The sequence below is a fragment of the Podarcis vaucheri genome (assembly GCF_965113315.1).
Source record: "Podarcis vaucheri genome assembly, chromosome: 14".
Taxonomy (NCBI): Eukaryota; Metazoa; Chordata; class Lepidosauria; order Squamata; family Lacertidae; genus Podarcis; species Podarcis vaucheri.
In genome coordinates, this window is record NC_138752.1 from 8,114,813 (window position 1) to 8,134,789 (window position 19,977).

Below are 19,977 nucleotides of genomic sequence, written 5' to 3' on the forward strand. Positions count from 1 at the left end.
CTTTGTCTTTGCCTCCTAGTGTGGAGAGGCAAGGCTGGGGGGGGGGCAGAGGTCTCTCACCCCTTTTCCAATTTCCCGGTAACAACTGTCAGAGATCCGAGCAAAACATGGACCATGTTTTTTAAAGGGGGGAATCCGGGGCTATGCTTAGAAACGGGGCGTGTCAAAGATCTGCCAAAAAAGCTGGAAAACATCTTCATGTATGTGACAGCTGCGAGAGTAAATTTTAATAGCACAAGGATGGAAGACTGAAGAAACCCCAACTAAAGAATCATGGCAAGAAAAATGGATGGACTATGCAGAACTGGCAAAACTGACATACAAGCTACGGGACAAGGATAACTGACTTTAAAGATGAATGGGAACCCTTTGCAAAGTATTTGAAGATGCAACAAAGCGAACTGGATTCCTTAGCTGGCTTTGAATAAATATTCACAAACTTTTTATTGACAATAATCAGCTAAATAGTTTGAGGATCTATACAATTGCGTAACATGCAGAAAACAGCACTTTTAGAGAAATCAAAGACTGGAACTGAGGGAAGTCGGAGGCAGCCCTGTTCAGGGAAGTTTTTAACGTGTGATATTTTACTGTATTTTTGGTTTTTATGGAAGCCGCCCAGAGTAGCTGGGGAGGCCCAGCCAGATGGGCGGGGTATAAATAATAATAATTATTATTATGGGTGGGGGTGGGTGGGTTCTGTGGGGGAGGGGGAAAATGGGGAGAATAAGGATGATATGTTTCTGGATAATATGTTTTGTTTTAATTTTGAATAAAAAAGTTATTTAAAAAAAGAACAAATTGTTCCACAATGTTAAAAAAAAAGGAAACGGGGCGCGTCGATGGGGGGGGGGACGTGGAACGCACGCGAAAAGGAACCCCCCGCCCCCAAGCTGTGGGTTCACTGGGAGGCCAAGGCTCCGCACGGGAGCGATCGGGGTCGGGGGCGCTCCGTGGCGATCGCCGCCCCGTCGCGGAGCTTGCGCCCCAAAGGCCCGATGCGTCTCGGGGAGCAGCGCGCCGGGAAAGGAGGGGGAGATCGGGGGCGATGGGCGGGCACAGCGCTTCCGCACCGGCCGGCTAGGCGAGCAGGAGCTCCGACCGGCCCTTCCGCGGCGGGCCCGGGACCGCCGCCGCTGCTCCGCGTGCGCCCCGCCGCCGCCCCGGGGCGCACCATGGCGCGCTGGCTCCGCGAGCGCCTGCTTTTCCGCAGCGCCAAGCCGGCGCCGCCGCAGCCGGATTACGCGGCGGGCCCCGAGCAGCCCGACCTGCTCGCTGCCTACCGACTGCAGCGGGAGCGGGACTTCGAAGACCCCTATGCGGGCGGCGCCGCCGCCTCCTCCTCCGCGCCCGCCGCCGACCCCGACGGCCGCCGCTGCCGATCGCCCCGGAGGCGCCTTATCCGGGTGGAAGCGGCGCAGGCGGCCGAAACAGCCGCGGCCTCCGGGACCGGCGATGCGCCGCAGGGCCAGCGAGAAAAGGTGGGGCCGCCCTCTCCGTCGGGGGGCTGCCGGGGCGGGAGCCGGAGGTGCCAGTGTTTACACGATGCTCTTTCTCCGGAGGGTGGGGTGGGAAGGGGAGGCTTTCGTTTCAGCCTCCAGCCTGGCTCTGTTTACTCGGAAGTAAGCCCCCATTGTTCTCCTTGTCCCAGCAAAACGCAAAAAGGAGCCTGGGGACGGGCGGGGCAAGACTTCTCGGCTTCGATCCGAGACACGTTTCCCCGGAGGTAAGAGCCGGGAGCCCACTGGGGCTGACCTCCGAGTTCACGTGTATAGGACCGTGCCCTCGGCCTGCATGGACCGGAGGCCACCTCGCCAGCAGTTTTGAAACGGGTCTCTCTCCCAGTTGTTAGAATCGCAGAATTCTAGAGTTGGAAAGGGGTCCCAGGGTCATTTAGTCCAACCCCTGCAAGGCAGGAATGAAAGTGGTCGTGTTGGGTTTTGCATAGACACGTCCTTGGCTGCTCTTTTTGGCTCATGGCCCTTTGGGCACCACAGGTTACCAGGATTTGCTTATCCCCTCCCCCCCACCCCCTAGATCACCTGTAGCCCATGCAATGCCCTCCAGATGTTGCTGGACTCCAACACCCTCCAGATGTTGCTGGACTCCAACTCCCATCAGTCCCAGCCAGCATGGCCAATGGTCAGGGAGGATGGGAGTTGGAGTCCAGCAAGACCTGGAGGCCACAGGCTCCTGCCTTACCCCTGCATTAGAAAGTTACTTCTTGTGTGGCTCCTTTTTGGGGTGTGTGTGTGTTATTGAGTTGTTGTTGTTGTTGTTTATTTCGATTATACAGTCATACCTCGGGTTACAGACGCTTTGGGTTGTGTGATTTCGGGTTGCGCACTGCACTGAACCCGGAAGTACCAGAATGGTTACTTCCAGGTTTTGGCGCTTGTGCATGTGCAGAAACACTAAATCATGCTTTGCACATGCACAGAAGCGCCAAATCACAAACCCACCCATGCGCAGATGTGCGAGTTGCAGGTTGCAAACACTGTGGGTTGCGAACGTGCCTCTCGCATGGATCATGTTCGCAACCCGAGCGTCCAGTGTATACCGGTATATTGTGGTTTTTATGTTGATCTTTTCTGTAAACCGCCCTGAGACCTTGGGCTATAGAGCGGTATATAAATTCAATAAAGAATAAGAATAAGAACTCAGAAAGCCAAGTTGAATCAGGCCAGTGGCCCAATCTAGTCCTCCATCCTGTTCTTCAGTGGCCAACCAGATCCTTCTGGGAAATCGACAAGTGGATTCTGAGTGCTGTGCAACAGCGCTCTCCTGTGCGGAACCAAACCGCGAAAATGTTCTGGAAGGCCTGTAAATGCCACCTTGGTAGACAAGATAGCACTGGGACTAATTGTTAGTTGCTGCATGAATGAGTTCACATATGTTTAAGCCTTTGCTTTTCAATGTGCTCTTTGGCTTGCTTTGATGCACTGCTGATCGGTGTGCTTGGAATGGTTAGCTGGTTGGGAGAGGGCAGTGGCGTAGCGTGGGGGGGTGCAGGGGGGGCCGGCCGCATCGGGCGCAACATCTGGGGGTTAGGGTTAGGGGGCGCAAATCCACGGGTTAGGGGGCGCAAATCCACGGGTTAGGGGGTGCAAATTACTTGCCTTGCCCCGGGTGCTGACAACCCACGCTACGCCACTGGGAGAGGGGAGGCTTCTCACACTGCCCACCTGCCAGCTTCTCCCTTATCGGGGAGATGGGTGAGAGTCGGGGTGCCAACTTTAATAAAATATTGGGGGTAGGGGCGGTAAGCCTCGACCCACATAATTGATCACAAAACATGGCGTGTGCACGTCATTTGAATGGCAATGCCCACAAACTTTTTGGGGTAGGTGGCCCCCTCAGAAATTTATTGGGGGGAGGGGGTTGAAGTTACCTTGGCCCCTAGGAGTTGGCTCCTATGGTGAGAGTTGGGAAGGGGCCTGCAAGCCAAGGGCGACTTAATTGGGCTGTAGACGCCAGTTTACATAGCTTGGTTTTATATAAATAAGTCTAAATGCTTTCCCAGGTATGGAGAAGTCATGTTGACTGCTTGCTGTTTCGGTGTCTGTTCCGAGTCTGTGAAGGCAGACTCGGAACTTTATATAAAAAATTTTCTGTTTTACAGTTTAAAATAAACATTTGACATCCTTAAGATATCAGTGACTTCTTTTCTTCACTTTCCATGGTTCATTTTACATATTATAAATCCCTGCATAGTTTACAAAAACTATACCAATCAGTTTTCCATTATTGCATCCATCAACTTACTTACGCTGTTGAATTTATCTTAGTGTTTTCAGCTGTACACAATTATTTCCCATATATTCAGTAGATGTTTTCCAATCTTCTTTAAAACATATGTTCTTCTTGTTCTCTTATATGTTATGTCTGCAAGTTGTGCATATTTTGTCAACTTAAGTTGCCATTCTTCTTTGGTTGGGACCTCACTCGTTTTCCATTTTGGGGCTAACAAAACACGGGCCGCAGTTGGTGCACACATAAATAACTTTTTCTGAACATTGCCATCACGACTATCCTCTAGGAGGTGAAGGAAACTAGCTGCCTTGGCTTTCAGGTTCCACAGAATTATGGATTTAAAGCACAAAGCGAAAGAGCAAACATGTTACAAACAATAGGTAAAATACAATGAAACCCAGTACCAAAGTAGCTGGAGCCATAGCCTGACTATGTATAAAACAGTACCGTATTTTTCTAACTAATTGGGTCGTCTTCTCCCTTTCAGATGATGATAGTGGAGGACTACGCAGATCCGTTTGATACTAGACAAGAAACTAGTTGTCAAACCGGGGAGCAGGAAAGGGTGAAAAGCGAAGGCTACATGGAACCATATGAAGCTCAGAAGTTGCTGGCTGGTAAAGTACCGTTTTGATGCTATGTTGTCAGGGGCTCAGGGACAGAGGCACAGCGGAGACAGGAGATGGAGAGCGAATGGGAAGAATCTGAGGACAGCGGGGGGGGGGGAGAATGACAGTGATCCGAGGGATTCCATGAGCCTCTCCAGCGAATCAGAGGATTCCCAGAAGGGGGCGCCGGTGGTCAGGACAAGGGGGGTCCCAGGGGGGACGCACCAGAAGCAAGGGGCCAGCGGGGACTCCCAAAGCGGCAGCTGGAGATCAGGACCAGCTTCCCCACCAGAGCGTAGCGGGGGGGGGGAAGGTTCCTGTGTGTCGGGGGCAGCATCTCCTCCAGCAGGGAGAGGAGATGAGTCAGGGCTGACCACGCCTCCATCGGAGAAGGGGGGAATGGAGGGGAGGTCAGAACCAGCTAACCTACCGGAAGAGGAGGAAAGCAGTGACAGGAGTAGTGTAACAATCAGAAGGAAGGTTGGGAGCTGGGCGCGCGCGCCAAGTTCAAATGTACAGGCGCGCGGGACAGCAGAGAGCCCGGATTGGGAACCAGGTCCTAAAGCCCGCCGGAGGGAGGGAGAACAATCCGGGGAATCAGCGTCGGAAGAGTCTAGGAAGGGTGAAACCCCAGCTGGCAGGAGGACCCAGCGGAAGAGAGAACAAAGAAGGAGGTGGAGCAAGGCAAGGGTCTTAAACTGGTGTCGGGGAGGGACGGATTCAGACGGAGCTTCAACGGTCTAGGGTTTCAGACGTAGGGCTGCGCGCCTCGGCTGTCAAACCGAAAATGAACTTCAATAAAGACTTCTGTATATAAAGAGAAACTGGCGTTGGTCCTTTGTGAGCTGGGACCTGAGGCAGCCCTGACATATGTCTTCTGTGTTTCTTGACCTCCCGGATCTGGAGTCAGACTAACCTTGCAGTGTTGGATGGAAAACTTTGAAATAGGGAACATAATGATGCTCTCTGATGCAGCTTTCTCTAATCTGGGTATTTTGAACTCTGGTTCCCATCAGTCCCAGCCAGTATGGTCTGAGACTATGGGAGCTTTTGTCCAACACATCTGGAGAGAACTGGGTTGGGGAAGGCTGAGCTAGTGCAAAGACGTCTATTGAGTGTCATATATGATCTTTACAGTGGTGCCCCGCAAGACAAATGCATCGCAAGACGGAAAACCCGCTAGACGAAAGGGTTTTCCGTTTTTGAGCTGCTTCGCAAGACGATTTTCCCTATGGGCTTGCTTTGCAAGACGAAAACATCTTGCAAGTGTTCCGATTTTTCCCCCGCCCCCCCTTTTTCTAAGCCGCTAAGCCTCTAATAGCCTTTTAGCCGCTAATCCACTAAGCCTTTAATAGCCGCTAAGCCTTTAATAGCCGCTAAACCGCTAATAGCGCTAATCCGCTAATAGGGTTGCTTCGCAAGACGAAAAAACCGCTAGACGAAGAGACTTGTGGAACGGATTAATTTCATCTTGCGAGGCACCACTGTATTTCATTATCTTCTATTTTCCTACACTCAGTACTTGTTTGTTTCAACATCATCCTTCAGTTTATTGTGTTTCCAGGTTGGCTTCTGTATGTTCACGAAGCTAGTAGAAAGTATTTAACAGAAAAAATCGCAGTAGTGGCATGCTCATTGTTCTAGCTGTGAGTTCACAATTTTGTGATATTTTCTGTTTTTTGGGATTCGAACCACCGACCTTCCGATCGGCAAGCCCAAGGCTCAGTGGCTTACACCACAGCGCCACCCGCGTCCCTTACTTACTACATTTAAATTTCATCTTTCTTCCAGTGAACTGGAGGCAGAATAGACAGTTCCTCCCTCGCCTTTTATCCTCACAGAAGGTTAGGCTGAGATTTTGATTGATTTGGTTCGATTTGTTGTATTTTTATGCCGCTTTTCATTCAAATGAATCCCAAAGCGGCTTACAAAAAATATGGGGGTGGGATGAGATGATCCTAAGGGTCCCTTCCAACTTAATGAAAGGATGAAGACATAATAAAACATAATAAAAGGTAAAGGGTAAAGGGACCCCTGACCATTAGGTCCAGTCGTGACCGACTCTGGGGTCGCGGCGCTCATCTTGCTTTACTGGCCGAGGTAGCCGGCGTACAGCTTCCTGGTCATGTGGCCAGCATGACTAAGTCGCTTCTGGCGAACCAGAGCAGCGCATGGAAACGCTGTTTACCTTCCCACTGGAGTGGTACCTATTTATCTACTTGCACTTTGACGTGCTTTCAAACTGCTAGGTTGGCAGGAGCAGGGACTGAGCAACAGGAGCTCACCCCGTCGCAGGGATTCGAACCACCGACCTTCTGATCGGCAAGTCCTAGGCTCTGTGGTTTAACCCACAGTGCCACCCGTGTCCCAATAAAACATAATGGAACATCACAAATACAGTGATATAAAATAAGTAACAAATCATCAAGAAAACAATTACAATCTATAAAACGCTATTAACAAAGCAGCTACTAAAAATAAGCTAAATATCGCAGTTACAACAGAACTCATGTGATCAACAAATCAATATGGCATTTATAATCTATAAAACCATATTATCAACAGTAACAAAACAGCAACTTAAAAATAAAATAAAAAGCTGAGCGCTGTTAAATTCACACGCACACTCTCCCTGCCCCCATGACTGATAATCTTTCACTCCAGTGAAAGATTGGGTGGCTGCCAAAAGTTGCCACAGGGAGCTTCATGGCTGAGTGAATGTGGATTCCTCAAGTCCTTTTCTGATGCAACACCAGAAATGTGCATGAAAAACAAAAACAAACCCGGAAGGAGGCAGTCCTGTTCTGGAAGAAATTCTCTTCCTTCTCTTCCTCCTCCTAACCATGTCACTTAACAGTTGCCCCAAATATGAAAGTTAAATTATGGTCACTGCTGTCTCTGCCTGTCACTGCATACGAAAAGCAACCTGCAGCAGTCCAGACTGGCAGTATTTTGCAGGAGGGGCTCAAATGTATACTTGAACTGTAGGTTTGGGAAATTCAAGTGGATTGAAGTGCTCTGTTACCTTAGTGGAACAAATCCACTTTTTTAAAAAGCAGCAACTTTGGCTGGTCTCCTTCAAAAAGCTCAAAAACTTTGGGCAATCTCCTAATAAAAGTTCCGCCCCAGATGCTGGCCAGGGTTGCTACGAATTGTCAGTAGGAAGGTGTGCAAACAGTGCAAATAAATCAGGATGGATACAGGCGGAATTCCAGTTGTGGTATAACTGCCCCATAAACAAATCAGAAGGAAGGTTCAATAAAGACTTGAATGGCCTCCAAACGCCACGTATGCTTTGTGCAATCAATGAATATTCAGTATTCAACAGGTCACTGGAGGAGCCATTAATTCAAGTGTGCTTTTTTTAAATAAAAAAATGATGTTTATTAAGCATTTTAAAATTACAGAAAAAACAAAGAAACAAAGAAGAAAAGAAAAAACAAACAAGCAAGGGAAAAACAAACAGCAATCAAACAATAAAAATCAAAAGCAAAAAGCAAAAGCAAAACACATAACACATCAAAATCAAAAAACAAAAATAAACCACAAAAATTTAAAAACAGATCCAATATTCTCAAATCCTTAACTGTCCTTACCTTATTTCATCGACCTCCTCACGCCTCCCTTTTTTGTATTCTAGTTATTAATTATCACAGCAAATCCTTCCCATTTTTCATAATATTGTGTCATTAAATTACCTTAATCTATTTTAACCTTATCTTACTATAAAAAACCCTAAAACTTAAAACTTAAATCTTATTTATACAAATTTCTCATAACCATAACATATTCTTGCATAGTTCTTTTTATCATTTCTGCTAAAGCCAAATAATTTCGTTCCAACATTTTTCTAATACTCATTAATTTTACAAAACAATCCTAAATAATTTTTTAAAAAAACTATCTTCCAATCTTCATCCAATGTCTCTTCCTCCTGGTCCCGGGTTTTGTCAGTCCTTTCTATCCCATCCATCTAGTTCATTAACTTGGTAATCTTATGTCCGAGGCCTTTAAGTCTCTTCTATGTCCCTTCCGCAGATCTTCTTCATATTTATACCTGTACTTTGCTTTGTCTCCTGGTCCTTTCACTCGTGGAAACTCCAACTTGACAGTATTTTTGTCCCTTCTCGACAGATCAGCCCCTTTTCCATAGTCCACACTGAGCTCCATGTGGTATTTAAAAGCAAGGTCCCTCCAGAATTGAGGACCCCCACAACCCCAAACTCCTCACGGCCCATTGCCAGACTTGAAAGTCAAGACATCCCTGCATAGGGGGGTCTATCCAGCCCCCCATCTCCAAGACAAACAAAACTCTATCTCTCCAAATCTGGCTTTTTCCAAGTTCATTTGTCAGATCCAACAACTCATGTTCCTGCTGGGACACAGTTCCCTCCATCTCTGCCACCCGAGGTCCAGCAACAACCTCCTCCCTCATCTGATCTGTCAGAGCACACTCCTGAGTTGATTCCTGGGTGGGCTCTATATAGATACCCACTACCTGTCCAAAATTTCTAATTGCAACAGTCATCAAATCCGTCTTCTCATGTAACTGTTCCAATAAAACACTTGTCTTGCAGAAAGCACGCACCAGAGCCTCTGAATACATTGTTATGCAAGGTCAGAAGTCTGTTCCCACAATCTTAATCTGTTTGCAGCTGCGAAGTTCCCCAGTTCAAATTTCATAACAGTTTCACAAGCTCCCTATAGGGGAAGAACTTATATTTGTATCAATCTCTTTTCTCTTTTCTTTTTTTTTAACAGCAGATCTAACAACAAAGTTTCCTTTTTCAGATATTTTGTCAATATTTGTTCCTTTAAAATGTGAAAGAGAACAATGGAATCACTATGTTTCTCTTCTTTTAACTGTCTGTCAAAAACATTTGTCTATAGTCAATGAACTTCCCAAAAACGTCTGTCCTGACACCCCGCTCCCAGGTTCAAGACGGTGGAAAATTACTTTTCTTTACACTCTCTTCTGCAGGTTTAAACAATCCGGAAAAAATCCCCCCTCTTCTCCTACTTCCGAAGGGGGTTCAGTAGTTTTAGATGATGAAAGTTGATCCTTTACAAATGATTTTCTAAACTCTAGTTTGCCATGTCTTTGCTTTAATCTATCTACAAGAAACGGAAGGCTGACTTCCTGTTTAGACCTTCCCGCTTCAGTGCCAAATTAAGAGGAATTTCTTAATCCAATTTTCCGTTCTACTCACAGATCGTTGTTTAAAGTCCAATTGTCCAAATTTGATCTGCTCACGGGTAGTTGTTTTTGTAGCCAAATTGTCCCAGGAAAAAGGTAGCGCTCTCCGGCAACAGCTGTGCGACTTCGCTCCACGGAAGAAGCAGTTGACTCTCAGCACCGCGTCAGTAGCCCCTCTTCGCTCCGGAGCCCGTAATTGGGTACCTTTATGAATTGGGGGCGCACGAAAGGTGCCCGCAAAGTCCCATGGTCACAGGCTTCATCCGCCTGTGATTTTTTAAAGGGTCCCCGCTTCGCCGTAGCGGAACAGACCCGTTTTCTGTGGAGCCAGTCCCTCCGGATCAGAGGGAATCCGCCATTACCGATGGCGCCACCCCAGAAGTCTAATTCAAGTGTGCTATAAGGAACTGGGTAGTTTCTAACTGGACATGTGAAATCCCAGAGGTGCAAATCTGGAATCCAGGGAGGGATAACAACAACAACAACAACAACAACAACAACAACAATTTATTCTTTATACCCTGCCCATCTACCTGGGTTTCCCCAGCCACTGTGGGCGGTTTCTAACAAATTATTAAAGTACAGTGGTCTGTTAAACATTAAAAGCTTACCTAAACAGGGCTGCCTTCAGATGTCTTCTAAAAGTCTGGTAGTTGTTGTTCTCTTTGACATCTGGGGGGGGGGGCGTTCCACAGGGAGGGCGCCACTACCAAGAAGGCCCTCTGCCTGGTTTCCTGTAGCTTTGCTTCTCGCAGTGAGGGAACCACCAGAAGGCCCTCTGTGCTGGACCTCAGTGTCCGGGCAGAACGATGGGGGTGGAGATGCTCCGTCAGGTATACTGGACCAAGGCCGTTTAGGGCTTTAAAGGTCAGCACCAACACTTTGAATTGTGCTTGGAATTGTGCTTGGATATTAAAATGGCCTTGCATTTTAAGCAGTAGCCATAAGTAGCGAGAAAGATTGGCACGCAAACAAGTGCATGGAAACTCATGCAGACACAGGAGTGGTCTGGGGCACTCTATGCCTTCTCTGTGCCCTGCAAAAAGATACCGCAAACTGCTGCAGGAGGGAGCGAGCTCTCTGTCCCTCTTCTGCCAACTCCCAGCAGGCAGGTAAAATTCTTTTGCAGGCTAGTAACTATTTGCAAGCCTGCTTTAAAGTGAAATCTTTCCTTCTTTGCTACCAGAGATCCAGAAAACCGGCTCCAACGATGCGCTAGCTGCTCAGAAACCTCTGCACTTATATGACATTCCTTATGAAGCACCTGAGAACTGCATGGACCCTGACCTCCAGCAACCACCTGGCGTGCAGTGCCGATACTCGTGGCTGCCAGAAGACGATGAGCGGCCACCGGAGGAATATGATCAGCCCTGGGAGTGGAAAAAGGAGCGTATCTCCAGGGTATTTGCAGGCAAGTAGCCAAAGGGAGCATTGGCACAGGGACTTTTTTTGGTTTGGGGGATAGGTGGGATTAGGCAGGCATAAGACAAAAGACAGGGAGCCAGGATGGAATTTCAATTCAGCTCTCATTTAAAGACGAACCTACCAAATTTACACTTCTGAAACAATAGACAAACTGAGACATAGCTGTTTTTCAAACTTATTCGAGGTTGTACTGTGGTTCTGCAGCCACGTAACATGTACAAAAATGCAAATAGCAGGGCAAAGCAGGCATATGAATGCACATATTACTGAAACGACATACCAAATGCATTATATTAGGGAATCTTGCTGTGGAAAATGCGTATATTAGGCAAAATTGCATACAAAAGTATGTGTATTAGGAGAAATCCACACTAAAATTCTCATGAATTTTTACAAGGACTTTCCAAAAGATCACAAATTTATATGGAAATGTAGCAAACTGAACGTAAGATTGGAAACCTGACAAACCCTGAGAAACTGAATATGACAGATTTGCCCGTCCCTAACAGAATTTGCTTTATTCATGTTTTCATGGTGGGATGGAGAGCCAAGCTAAAAGTTAAACCAGCCTTCTGCAGTTTGGTGCGCATCAGATGTTTTGGACACAGCTTCCATTATCCCCGATGGTTGGCCATTCCATCACTTTGCCTGGGTGTCTGTGTGTCCTAATATCTTTTTTATGTTGCTGTGGGGACTGACAGGTTGATCTGAGCACCTCTTTGGGAGGGGGCTTTAAGCCCTTTCTGCTCCCTGGGAATATCTAGCCAGCCTCCCTCCAGAATTCTTTCTTTTCTCTCCTAATGATCCGTCCAGTTGAAATCGAAGGAATTCAGGAGCTGCCATGGCCCCCGCCCGTTGGCCAGCTAGACAGCGCTGCGAACCACATGAATGCTGAGGGACCACCCACTCTTCAGAGCATCAGTGCCAGATGCCTGCCAGCTGATGCTCCGCCAAGCCTCCAGGATACCAGTGCCAGCCTCCAGGACCCTGAAGCTCTGGCCGGACCCCTGGATGTCAGTAGTGGGTATCCACAAACCACACAATCTTTGGGATGGGAATATGGATGCTCCAGCCATTGAGATAATATAGGCAGAGGGTCTGGGCATTTGTGTGGCAGCAATTTCTCCACAGACAACACAGGGTCCCACAAATCTCTTCTTATTATCTTGTATTTAAAGATAAAGTTCCTAGACCTCATGATGAATCTGAAAAATGGGCAGCTCCTACTTCAAAGGCTAAGGGCTACACAGCACTGTTATGTGACTGATACTTTTTACTGGACTCCTTTTTATGCTTTTCAGGGAAGTAGCCGCAGGGGGCATCGGTTTGCAGGGAAGAATGCAAGGGGCCATTGAACCCTTTTCTGGCCAGCAATTTGTCCACTCAAAATTGCCTCCTCCCGAGTTGGTCGACTCATTCCATGGTAGAAAGCATATGTGGTCCCCACACCCTTTCCCCGCTGAGAAGCAAAGCTGCTGGAGGGATATGTAGTTTTAGAGTGGCTGGCAGTGAAAGATTTAAAGAGCCCTCGTGTCCCTAACCCTCTAGCTCCCTGAAGCTGCTTTTTCATTTTTTAAAACACACCAAATCCGGGGGGAGGGTGGAATTATGGAAGTAGACAAAACATGTTTTGGCCCTGAGATACTAAAAAAGGTGAGGATGGGGCCTCCAGTGATCAGGGGGTAGATTTCCTGCTTGCAGTGAATCTCTCAGAGTACATAACAGGCCTTGTGGTGCAACCCTGTGCACGCTTACTCAGAAGCGAGCCCCATGGTGTTCAGTGGGGTTTTGTTGTTGTTGTTTAGTCATTTAGTCGTGTCCGACTCTTCGTGACCCCATGGACCAGGGAATGCCAGGCACTCCTGTCTACCACTGCCTCCCGCAGTTTGGTCAAACTCATGTTAGTAGCTTCGAGAACACTGTCCAACCATCTCGTCCCTGTTTTCCCCTTCTCCTTGTGCCCTCAACCTTCCCCAACATCAGGACAGCATTTTATTAGCTCAATTCCTTTGCATGTTTACCAGATAGCCCTGCCGTGTGATCTCCTGTCACTTTTTTTCCACCTCCACCTTCTTCCTTTTTTGTCTCACGCCCTGATGCTGCACTATAAATTCAGGGCTCCCAGGTTTCTTGCGCTCTTCCCCAATCTGTTATCCTGCTTTCTGAGTCACTCTTGTTCTGCACCTTGGGACTCGCCACCACGTGTTCCTTGTTTCACGCACACTCATGTGTTTCTGCCCCAAGGCAAGGGAGCTGTCAAGAACCAGCCTTGCCCAGAGAAGAGGAGTAGCGCATGCTGGCTGAGCATGGAGCATGGGTTAGCTTTCGGTGAACGCGTCAATCCCACTTTGCCGCTGGAGAGCCAAGCGTAAGTAGCTTGAGCGTAGGAGAAGAGGCTGGGACAGGGACACTGGCAATCTTTATTGCATGTTTAATCACACACCAGGCCACCAACAACACCACATACTTGACCCCGTCCACCTTCCTCTGCTGAGTTTTGTGTGGTAGGAATACAACACTTTCAGCAAAACCCTGCTCTGGCCATTTCTGTTGACAGAGACACCAAGCCAATGTCCCGCCCCAGAACTCGTCCTGGGCCTCTTAGCCAATAAGCAGCGACTGATGATCACAATCTGGACAAAAATGGCAGTAGTGAAATGAGCTCAAAAAAAGAGATCCATGACTCTTTGAAGGACTAAGGTTCATTGTGGCATCCATTTTTGTGTGGATAAAACCCATTTCATCAGATGCTGTGGGGCAGATTAGAGTGGGGCTTCAAATAACAGTTGGGAGTGTAAAGTGAGCTCCTGCATGTTCCTGTGCTGTGCTTTGAAGTCTCGACAACCGGAGCATCGCTTGACATCATAGTGACATCAGGGGATTGGCAAGTGGACAGAGGGCCTCCCACCTCTCACATTTGGTTCAGCATGGGTGGAGAGATAAGGCCAGTAAAGGCTCCCCACACCCATATAATAGAAGAACAATAGCCATACACAACAGCAACAACGGGTGATTTTCACACCCGTCTTAGCTTTGTTGTGCTAATTTAACATCCACAGCCGGGGGAGAGAACCTTTGTTCCAACTGAGTCCTAAGCCCACTCCGTCAATTTTAGTTGTGCATTGTAGATCATGAGTTTCGTTCTGGAGCCTCCCTTTGAATCTTTCTGAAGTGACAAAGGTGGTACCTAATCCAGGCTGAAAACCTTCAAGTGTCTTCTATTTATATGGCTCCTTGTGGAGAAATTCATGCCTTGGTATGTAGGTGCGTGTGGACCACAAACTATTATTATTTAGTGTATTTTAAAATTAGGTTAGTATCTCACGTCTCCAGCTGAAGGTTCCTGAAGGACCTCTCTATAGGGGTATGAGTGGATGACTTCCTTTCTCCTCCACAGGTGGTATCATGGGACCTTGAGCCGAGTGGGTGCCGAGGGGCTACTGCGACTTTGCAGAGAAGCCAGTTACCTGGTGCGGAACAGCGAGAGCAGCCATGATGCCTTCTCCCTCTCCCTGAAGTGAGTGAGTGAGCATTGAGGATTCTGTATGCATCGTACTGTTCTGAGCTGGCTAAAGTAGTTCATGGAGTTTCACTGGGAAAGCCTGGCAGGGGTTCAGGGAGCATTAGGATGAAGTAAATGTGGCCATGCAACAAAAAGGTTGCAATCTGGAACTTGCTAAAGCTAAGCAGGTCTCGGTGTGGTTAGTAGGTGGATGGGAGACCATCCGGAAAGAATAGTAAGTGGAAGGGGAGTGTAATTTGAGTGGTTAATATGCATTAGAACTGCACATTCGCCAGACCTCATGGAGAATCTGCACATAAACCATCCATGAAGAGGGGAATGTGCACATTTTTCGGTCAATATACATACTCTCAAACTGGCATGGGTAAATGCATGGGCAGGCAAACTAAGGTCCGGGGGCCAGATCTGGCCCAATTGCCTTCTAAATCTGGCCCGCGGATGGTCCAGGAATCAGTGTGTTTTTACATGAGTAGAATGTGCCCTTTTATTTAAAATGCATCTCTGGGTTATTTGTGGGGCATAGGAATTCGTTCATTTTTTCCCTTCAAAATATAGTCCAGCCCCAGACAAGGTCTGAGGGACAGTGGACCATCTCCCTGCTGAAAAAGTTTGCTGACCCCTGGGTAAATGTACATATCGTGGATGAATTTTGTACATTCTTTGGGTACGCATAATCTCCAACAAGCCTTGGGGAATGTGCATATATATCAAACGTCTTCTGTACATTTTCTAGGCAATATGCACATTTTCTGGTCAGGATGCATAGTCTCCAAGAATCTTGCCTCTTTTACAGAAATATGCAATCTGCAGCTCTGGTCTGCTTCCTGCCCACTGCTTAATACAGTGGTGCCTCGCAAGACGAAATTAATTCGTTCCGCAAGTCTCTTCGTCTTGCGAGTTTTTCGTCTTGCGATGCACGGTTTCCCATAGGAATGCATTGAAAATCAATTAATGCGTTCCTAGGGAAACCGCCTTCAGACCAGGTCCGGGGACAGTCTGTCCCCGGACCTCTTCTGAAGGCTGGGGGGGGGGGACAAGGGCTTTTCTTCCCACCCCCAGCATTTTAAAAAACCCCGGGACAGCGGAGGACTTCTCCGCTGTCCGGACAATCTTAAAATGCTGGCGGGCGGCATTTTAAAATCGTCACGGGACAGCGGAGGACTTCTCCACTGTCCGGGGCGATTTCCTGCTTGGCAGGGGGTTGGACTCGATGGCCCTTGTGGTCTCTTCCAACTCTATGATTCTATGATTCTAAAAGCCCCTGGGAAGGCAGGCAGGGGGGACAAAGACTTTTGCCCCCCGCCAGCCTTCAGAAGGTGTTCCCGCCCCCCTGCCCCGCTTCGGAGCAGCGTTCCGAAGCCGGGCGGTGGGGGAAGGTGTTCCGGCCCCCCGCCCCGCTTCGGAGCAGCGTTCCGAAGTGGGGCGGCGGGGGAAGGTGTTCCCGCCCCCCCCCCCGCCCGGCTTCGGAGCACCGGGAGAAGCGATCTCCCCGCAGCCCCTTGCTTCAAAAGAGGTCCGGGGGCAGTGGGAAGCGCTTCCCACTGTCCCCGGACCTGGGGCTGCGGGGAGAAGATCGCTTCTCCCCGCCGCCCCTTGCTTCAAAAGAGAAGACCCGCTGTCCCCGGGGCAAGCTTCGTTTTGCGAAGCAAGCCCATAGGGAAATTCGTCTTGCGAGGCAACTCGAAAACGAAAAAACCTTTCGTTTTGCGAGTTTTTCGTCTCGCGAGGCGTTCGTCTTGCGGGGTACCACTGTATTTCAGAGCCCACGTTATACTCTCCCACTGAGCAGCAGGAAGAAGGGATGGAGCTCCATATAAAGACCCAATCCCCTTTCCCCCACCAAGCTACACAAGAGGATTTTGATGGAAATTCCCTATCCCATGCTGCTTTTAAGCTTAGGAGAAAGCTCAATACATGGGGGTCAATCAGCACTGGAATTGCAGGGAGAGGGGAGGATTTAACCAGCTGAGAGAGGGCTACCCAGCAGGGAAAAGAGGGCTGGAAGAGAAAGAGGCCCAGGACCTCTGATCCAACCCACTGCTGACCCACTCACCTACCATTCCTTCCCCTAGGAGCAGCCAAGGCTTCCTTCACATGAAGCTCTTGCAGACTGAAGACCACAAGTTTGTCCTGGGCCAGCACAGCCCTCCGTTTGACAACGTCCCTGAGATCATCCACCACTACGCCAGCCACAAGCTGCCCATCCAGGGAGCAGAGCACATGTCCCTGCTCTATCCCGTCACCACGCAACCCTCCAGTTGCCTTGCAGCTGAGCAGTGACTTCTTGCGGAGGACGGGTGAGCGTTGGACAAGAGCAGAACATTTTTGGATTGGAGTTGCTTGCATGGATTGGAAGAGGAGGCGTCCAAGCTGAGGCTGGAAGGCACAGGCCACCCAAACGGACCTCGGAAGTGTTCCTTCCTCAGCTCTGCATCTGCAGGAGAAACCAGGCTTTTTGCATGTTGGGACTCCAGGCCCTCCTCGCTGGGTGCCAGTTAACTCTCTTGACATCTTCAGGGCAGGCCCCCCAAAGTAGGAGAGAACCAGTTCTCAGGGAGGAGGACTTGGAATTACAAAACTGGGTGGCACCTCGAGTGTGAAGGAGTCTAACCACCTACACCATTATTCCCATGTGACTCCTTTGGGGCCACTTCCAGCAGGCCTGTTTGCCACATGTTGCCCCCACATCGCAGATCAAGCATTCATATCATTCAACGTCACATGAAGCATGGTACTGTTCTATGGAGATAGCTTTCCTGTTTTGACTGAGAGTTGTAAAGGGATGAGAAATCAAGAGAGGGAGCCTGCAAATGGGCCAACCAGCCACCAACTTCCTCTTGGTTTCACAACTTGCTGACTTCCCTCTCTCTATTTTGACCTCTATCTGCGACAGCTTCAAAGCTGGTAGTTTCCTGCAAGCAGACAAAACTATCCATGGGATTTCTGACTGGTTGCTGTTCAATAGGATCTGCCTTTCCCCCGAATGGAGTTGTCTCTCCTGATGTTACTTTATCAGTCAAATCCAGGTCTTTGTCCTCAGTCATGTGAGCAGCCTGCCTTCAGCCAGCTCTCCCGATGACTGGACCTCATCATCTTCCAAAAGGCCCATCAGCCAGCCTCCAGGCAGAGATTCACTGAACTGAGAAGACAAAAAGAACGGATGAGAAGAAAGATAGAGGAACTAGAGCTCGGTGCAAAGGCATGCCGAAGGTCCCAGGCTGAATTTTGGGCATCTCCAACTGAAATGATCAGATGGGGCAAGGGACAGGAAAGTCCTGTGTTTCAGATCCCGGAGAACCACTACCACTTGTGGTAGACAGTGGCGTGGACCAAAAGGAATGGGTAGTCTGACCTGGTACAAGGCAGCTTCTTATGTCCCTATGGTGGGAGGATTTGCATGTGTCAGGATCCCTTGTGTAATGAGTTTACCCAGGATGCATTGTGAAACCCTCATTTGGTACTAGTCAGATGGTCTTTTGTTTCTAGCTCCTTCAAATAAAAAACAAATGACATGGCATGCCTTGATTGCTGCTGTCCTCTGCACCGTCAACAGTAAACAGGGGCACTCAGAGCTTATCTTTGCGCTCTCCCCTTGCCCCAGACTCCTCTAATTTTTTGTGCTTAATTTGCTAGCCGTTGAGAATGCCTGAATGATCTCTCTCATGCTTGCAGTTGTACCATCTAGTTCTTATTGCTGAAAGCGTAGGGCTTATTATTTAACTTATTCAGTAAATTTCTGGATTTGTGCAAAACTTCCAGAGGGGCATATCATAACGAGAAATCCTGTGAGGTCTTTGTTTTCAGTGTGTTGTTTGCTTTGCGGCCTTGTGGGTTGCGTTGCTACCACCTGCTGGACATGTGGATGGTGTGAATCTGGTTACACTCATGGCTGTGGGCAAGACTTGGCAGCACATCTTCACGCAGCATCCCTGTTCCTTGGGCTTGTTAGTTCCACTAAGGCCTGCCTTCTCCTGTGCCTTTTAAATCTACTTATAGCCTGACAGGCGGTTGCTATACCTGCCCGTTGATCTCTGAGGGCTTCAGCACATATTATGGTGCTACCAGCAAATCACTCCCTCTCATTGCAAACTCAGGATTGTATCAAAAAAGGGGAAGGATAAAACAAACTCCCTGCAGATGTTCTTTCTCTAGCGGAGTTGGCTTTCCCCAGGCCACGTTGTTCTTCGGGTGGGCGTGTGTGCAAGTGACCCATGTTCCTCTTTCCTGTGCCCCAAAACCGAAATGGTCTTTTCTCCTGCCACTGCAGTCTCAGGGTGACTTTCACGTCTTTGCTGACAAAGAGTGACTTTCAGCTACGGGGAGGACATTGAGACCCATTTGTACTCTGCAGTCCACATGCTCTGCTCATTGTTCTGCATTGGCTCCTTCCCTCTCTCCCTCCCTTAAGACTGAAAGGGATTGCAGGATCATTCAGTATGGGATAGCTCCATGGGAGCATGAATCATGGCTCAGCGAATCATAGAACTGTAGAGCTGGCAGGGACCTCGAGGGTCCAACCCCCTGCAAGGCAGGAATGACTTTGTGCTTTGCTTGTAGGATGGCACCAGTTTCAGTCTGCAGTTAAAAGGAGCAAGTAATTTAAAAAGCCGCTGCTAGTCTTCTGGAGATGCAACATCAGAGCAGGAAATGGTTTATTATTTAGTTTATACCATCTGGGGTGGGATAGCTGCCATCTAGACATTTCTGTCTTGGGCACCAAAATGGTGTGGGCCATCTGTGCCCATCTGTAACCGAATGTGTGCCCAGGTCCAGTATGTGTGTCTGCCACTGACTCACAAATTGTCTCTCTCTCCTCCGCCTACCAGTTACAGGTAGGGAGCCGTGTTGGTCTGCCGTAGTCGAAACAAACAAACGAACAAAATCCTTCCAGTAGCACCTTAGAGACCAACTAAGTTTGTTTGTGCATGGACAAACTTAGTTGGTCTCTAAGGTGCTATTGGAAGAAATTTTTTAAATTTTGTTTCCACCTACCAGTGTCCCTAAACACATAAGAAAAGAGTCCCACAAGACGAGACTTAAAGTCTACCTGGTCCAGAGGTGGGGAAAGGATGTGACTACAGTGGTACCTCGGGTTAAGTACTTAATTTGTTCCGGAGGTCTGTTCTTAACCTGAAACTGTTCTTAACCTGAAGCACCACTTTAGCTAATGGGGCCTCCTGCTGCTGCCACGCCGTCGGAGCACAATTTCTGTTCTCATCTTGAAGCAAAGTTCTTAACCTGAAGCACTATTTCTGGGTTAGTGGAGTCTGTAACCTGAAGCGTATGTAACCCGAGGTACCACTGTACAGAGGTGCCTCGCAAGACGAAAATAATCCGTTCCGCGAGTCTCTTCATCTAGCGGTTTTTTCGTCTTGCGAAGCAACCCTATTAGCGGCTTAGCGGATTAGCGCTATTAGCGGATTAGCGGCTATTAAAGGCTTAGCGGCTTAGCAGCTAAAAGGCTATTAGCG

The 19,977-nt window shown here is 48.5% G+C and overlaps 1 protein-coding gene across 1 annotated transcript; it reads left to right on the forward strand.

Annotated features, from left to right (window-relative positions):
- The first annotated feature begins 1,172 nt into the window (after window positions 1–1,172).
- LOC309518529 (SH2 domain-containing adapter protein F-like) lies at window positions 1,173–18,023 on the forward strand. Its single transcript, XM_082198942.1, has 7 exons — window positions 1,173–1,481; window positions 4,241–4,370; window positions 10,745–10,969; window positions 11,797–12,003; window positions 13,228–13,351; window positions 14,381–14,500; window positions 16,579–18,023. The coding sequence occupies exons 1-7, from the start codon at window positions 1,176–1,178 to the stop codon at window positions 16,784–16,786; spliced, it is 1,320 nt and encodes a 439-aa protein (XP_082055068.1). The 5' UTR covers window positions 1,173–1,175; the 3' UTR covers window positions 16,787–18,023.
- Window positions 18,024–19,977: the final 1,954 nt, after the last annotated feature.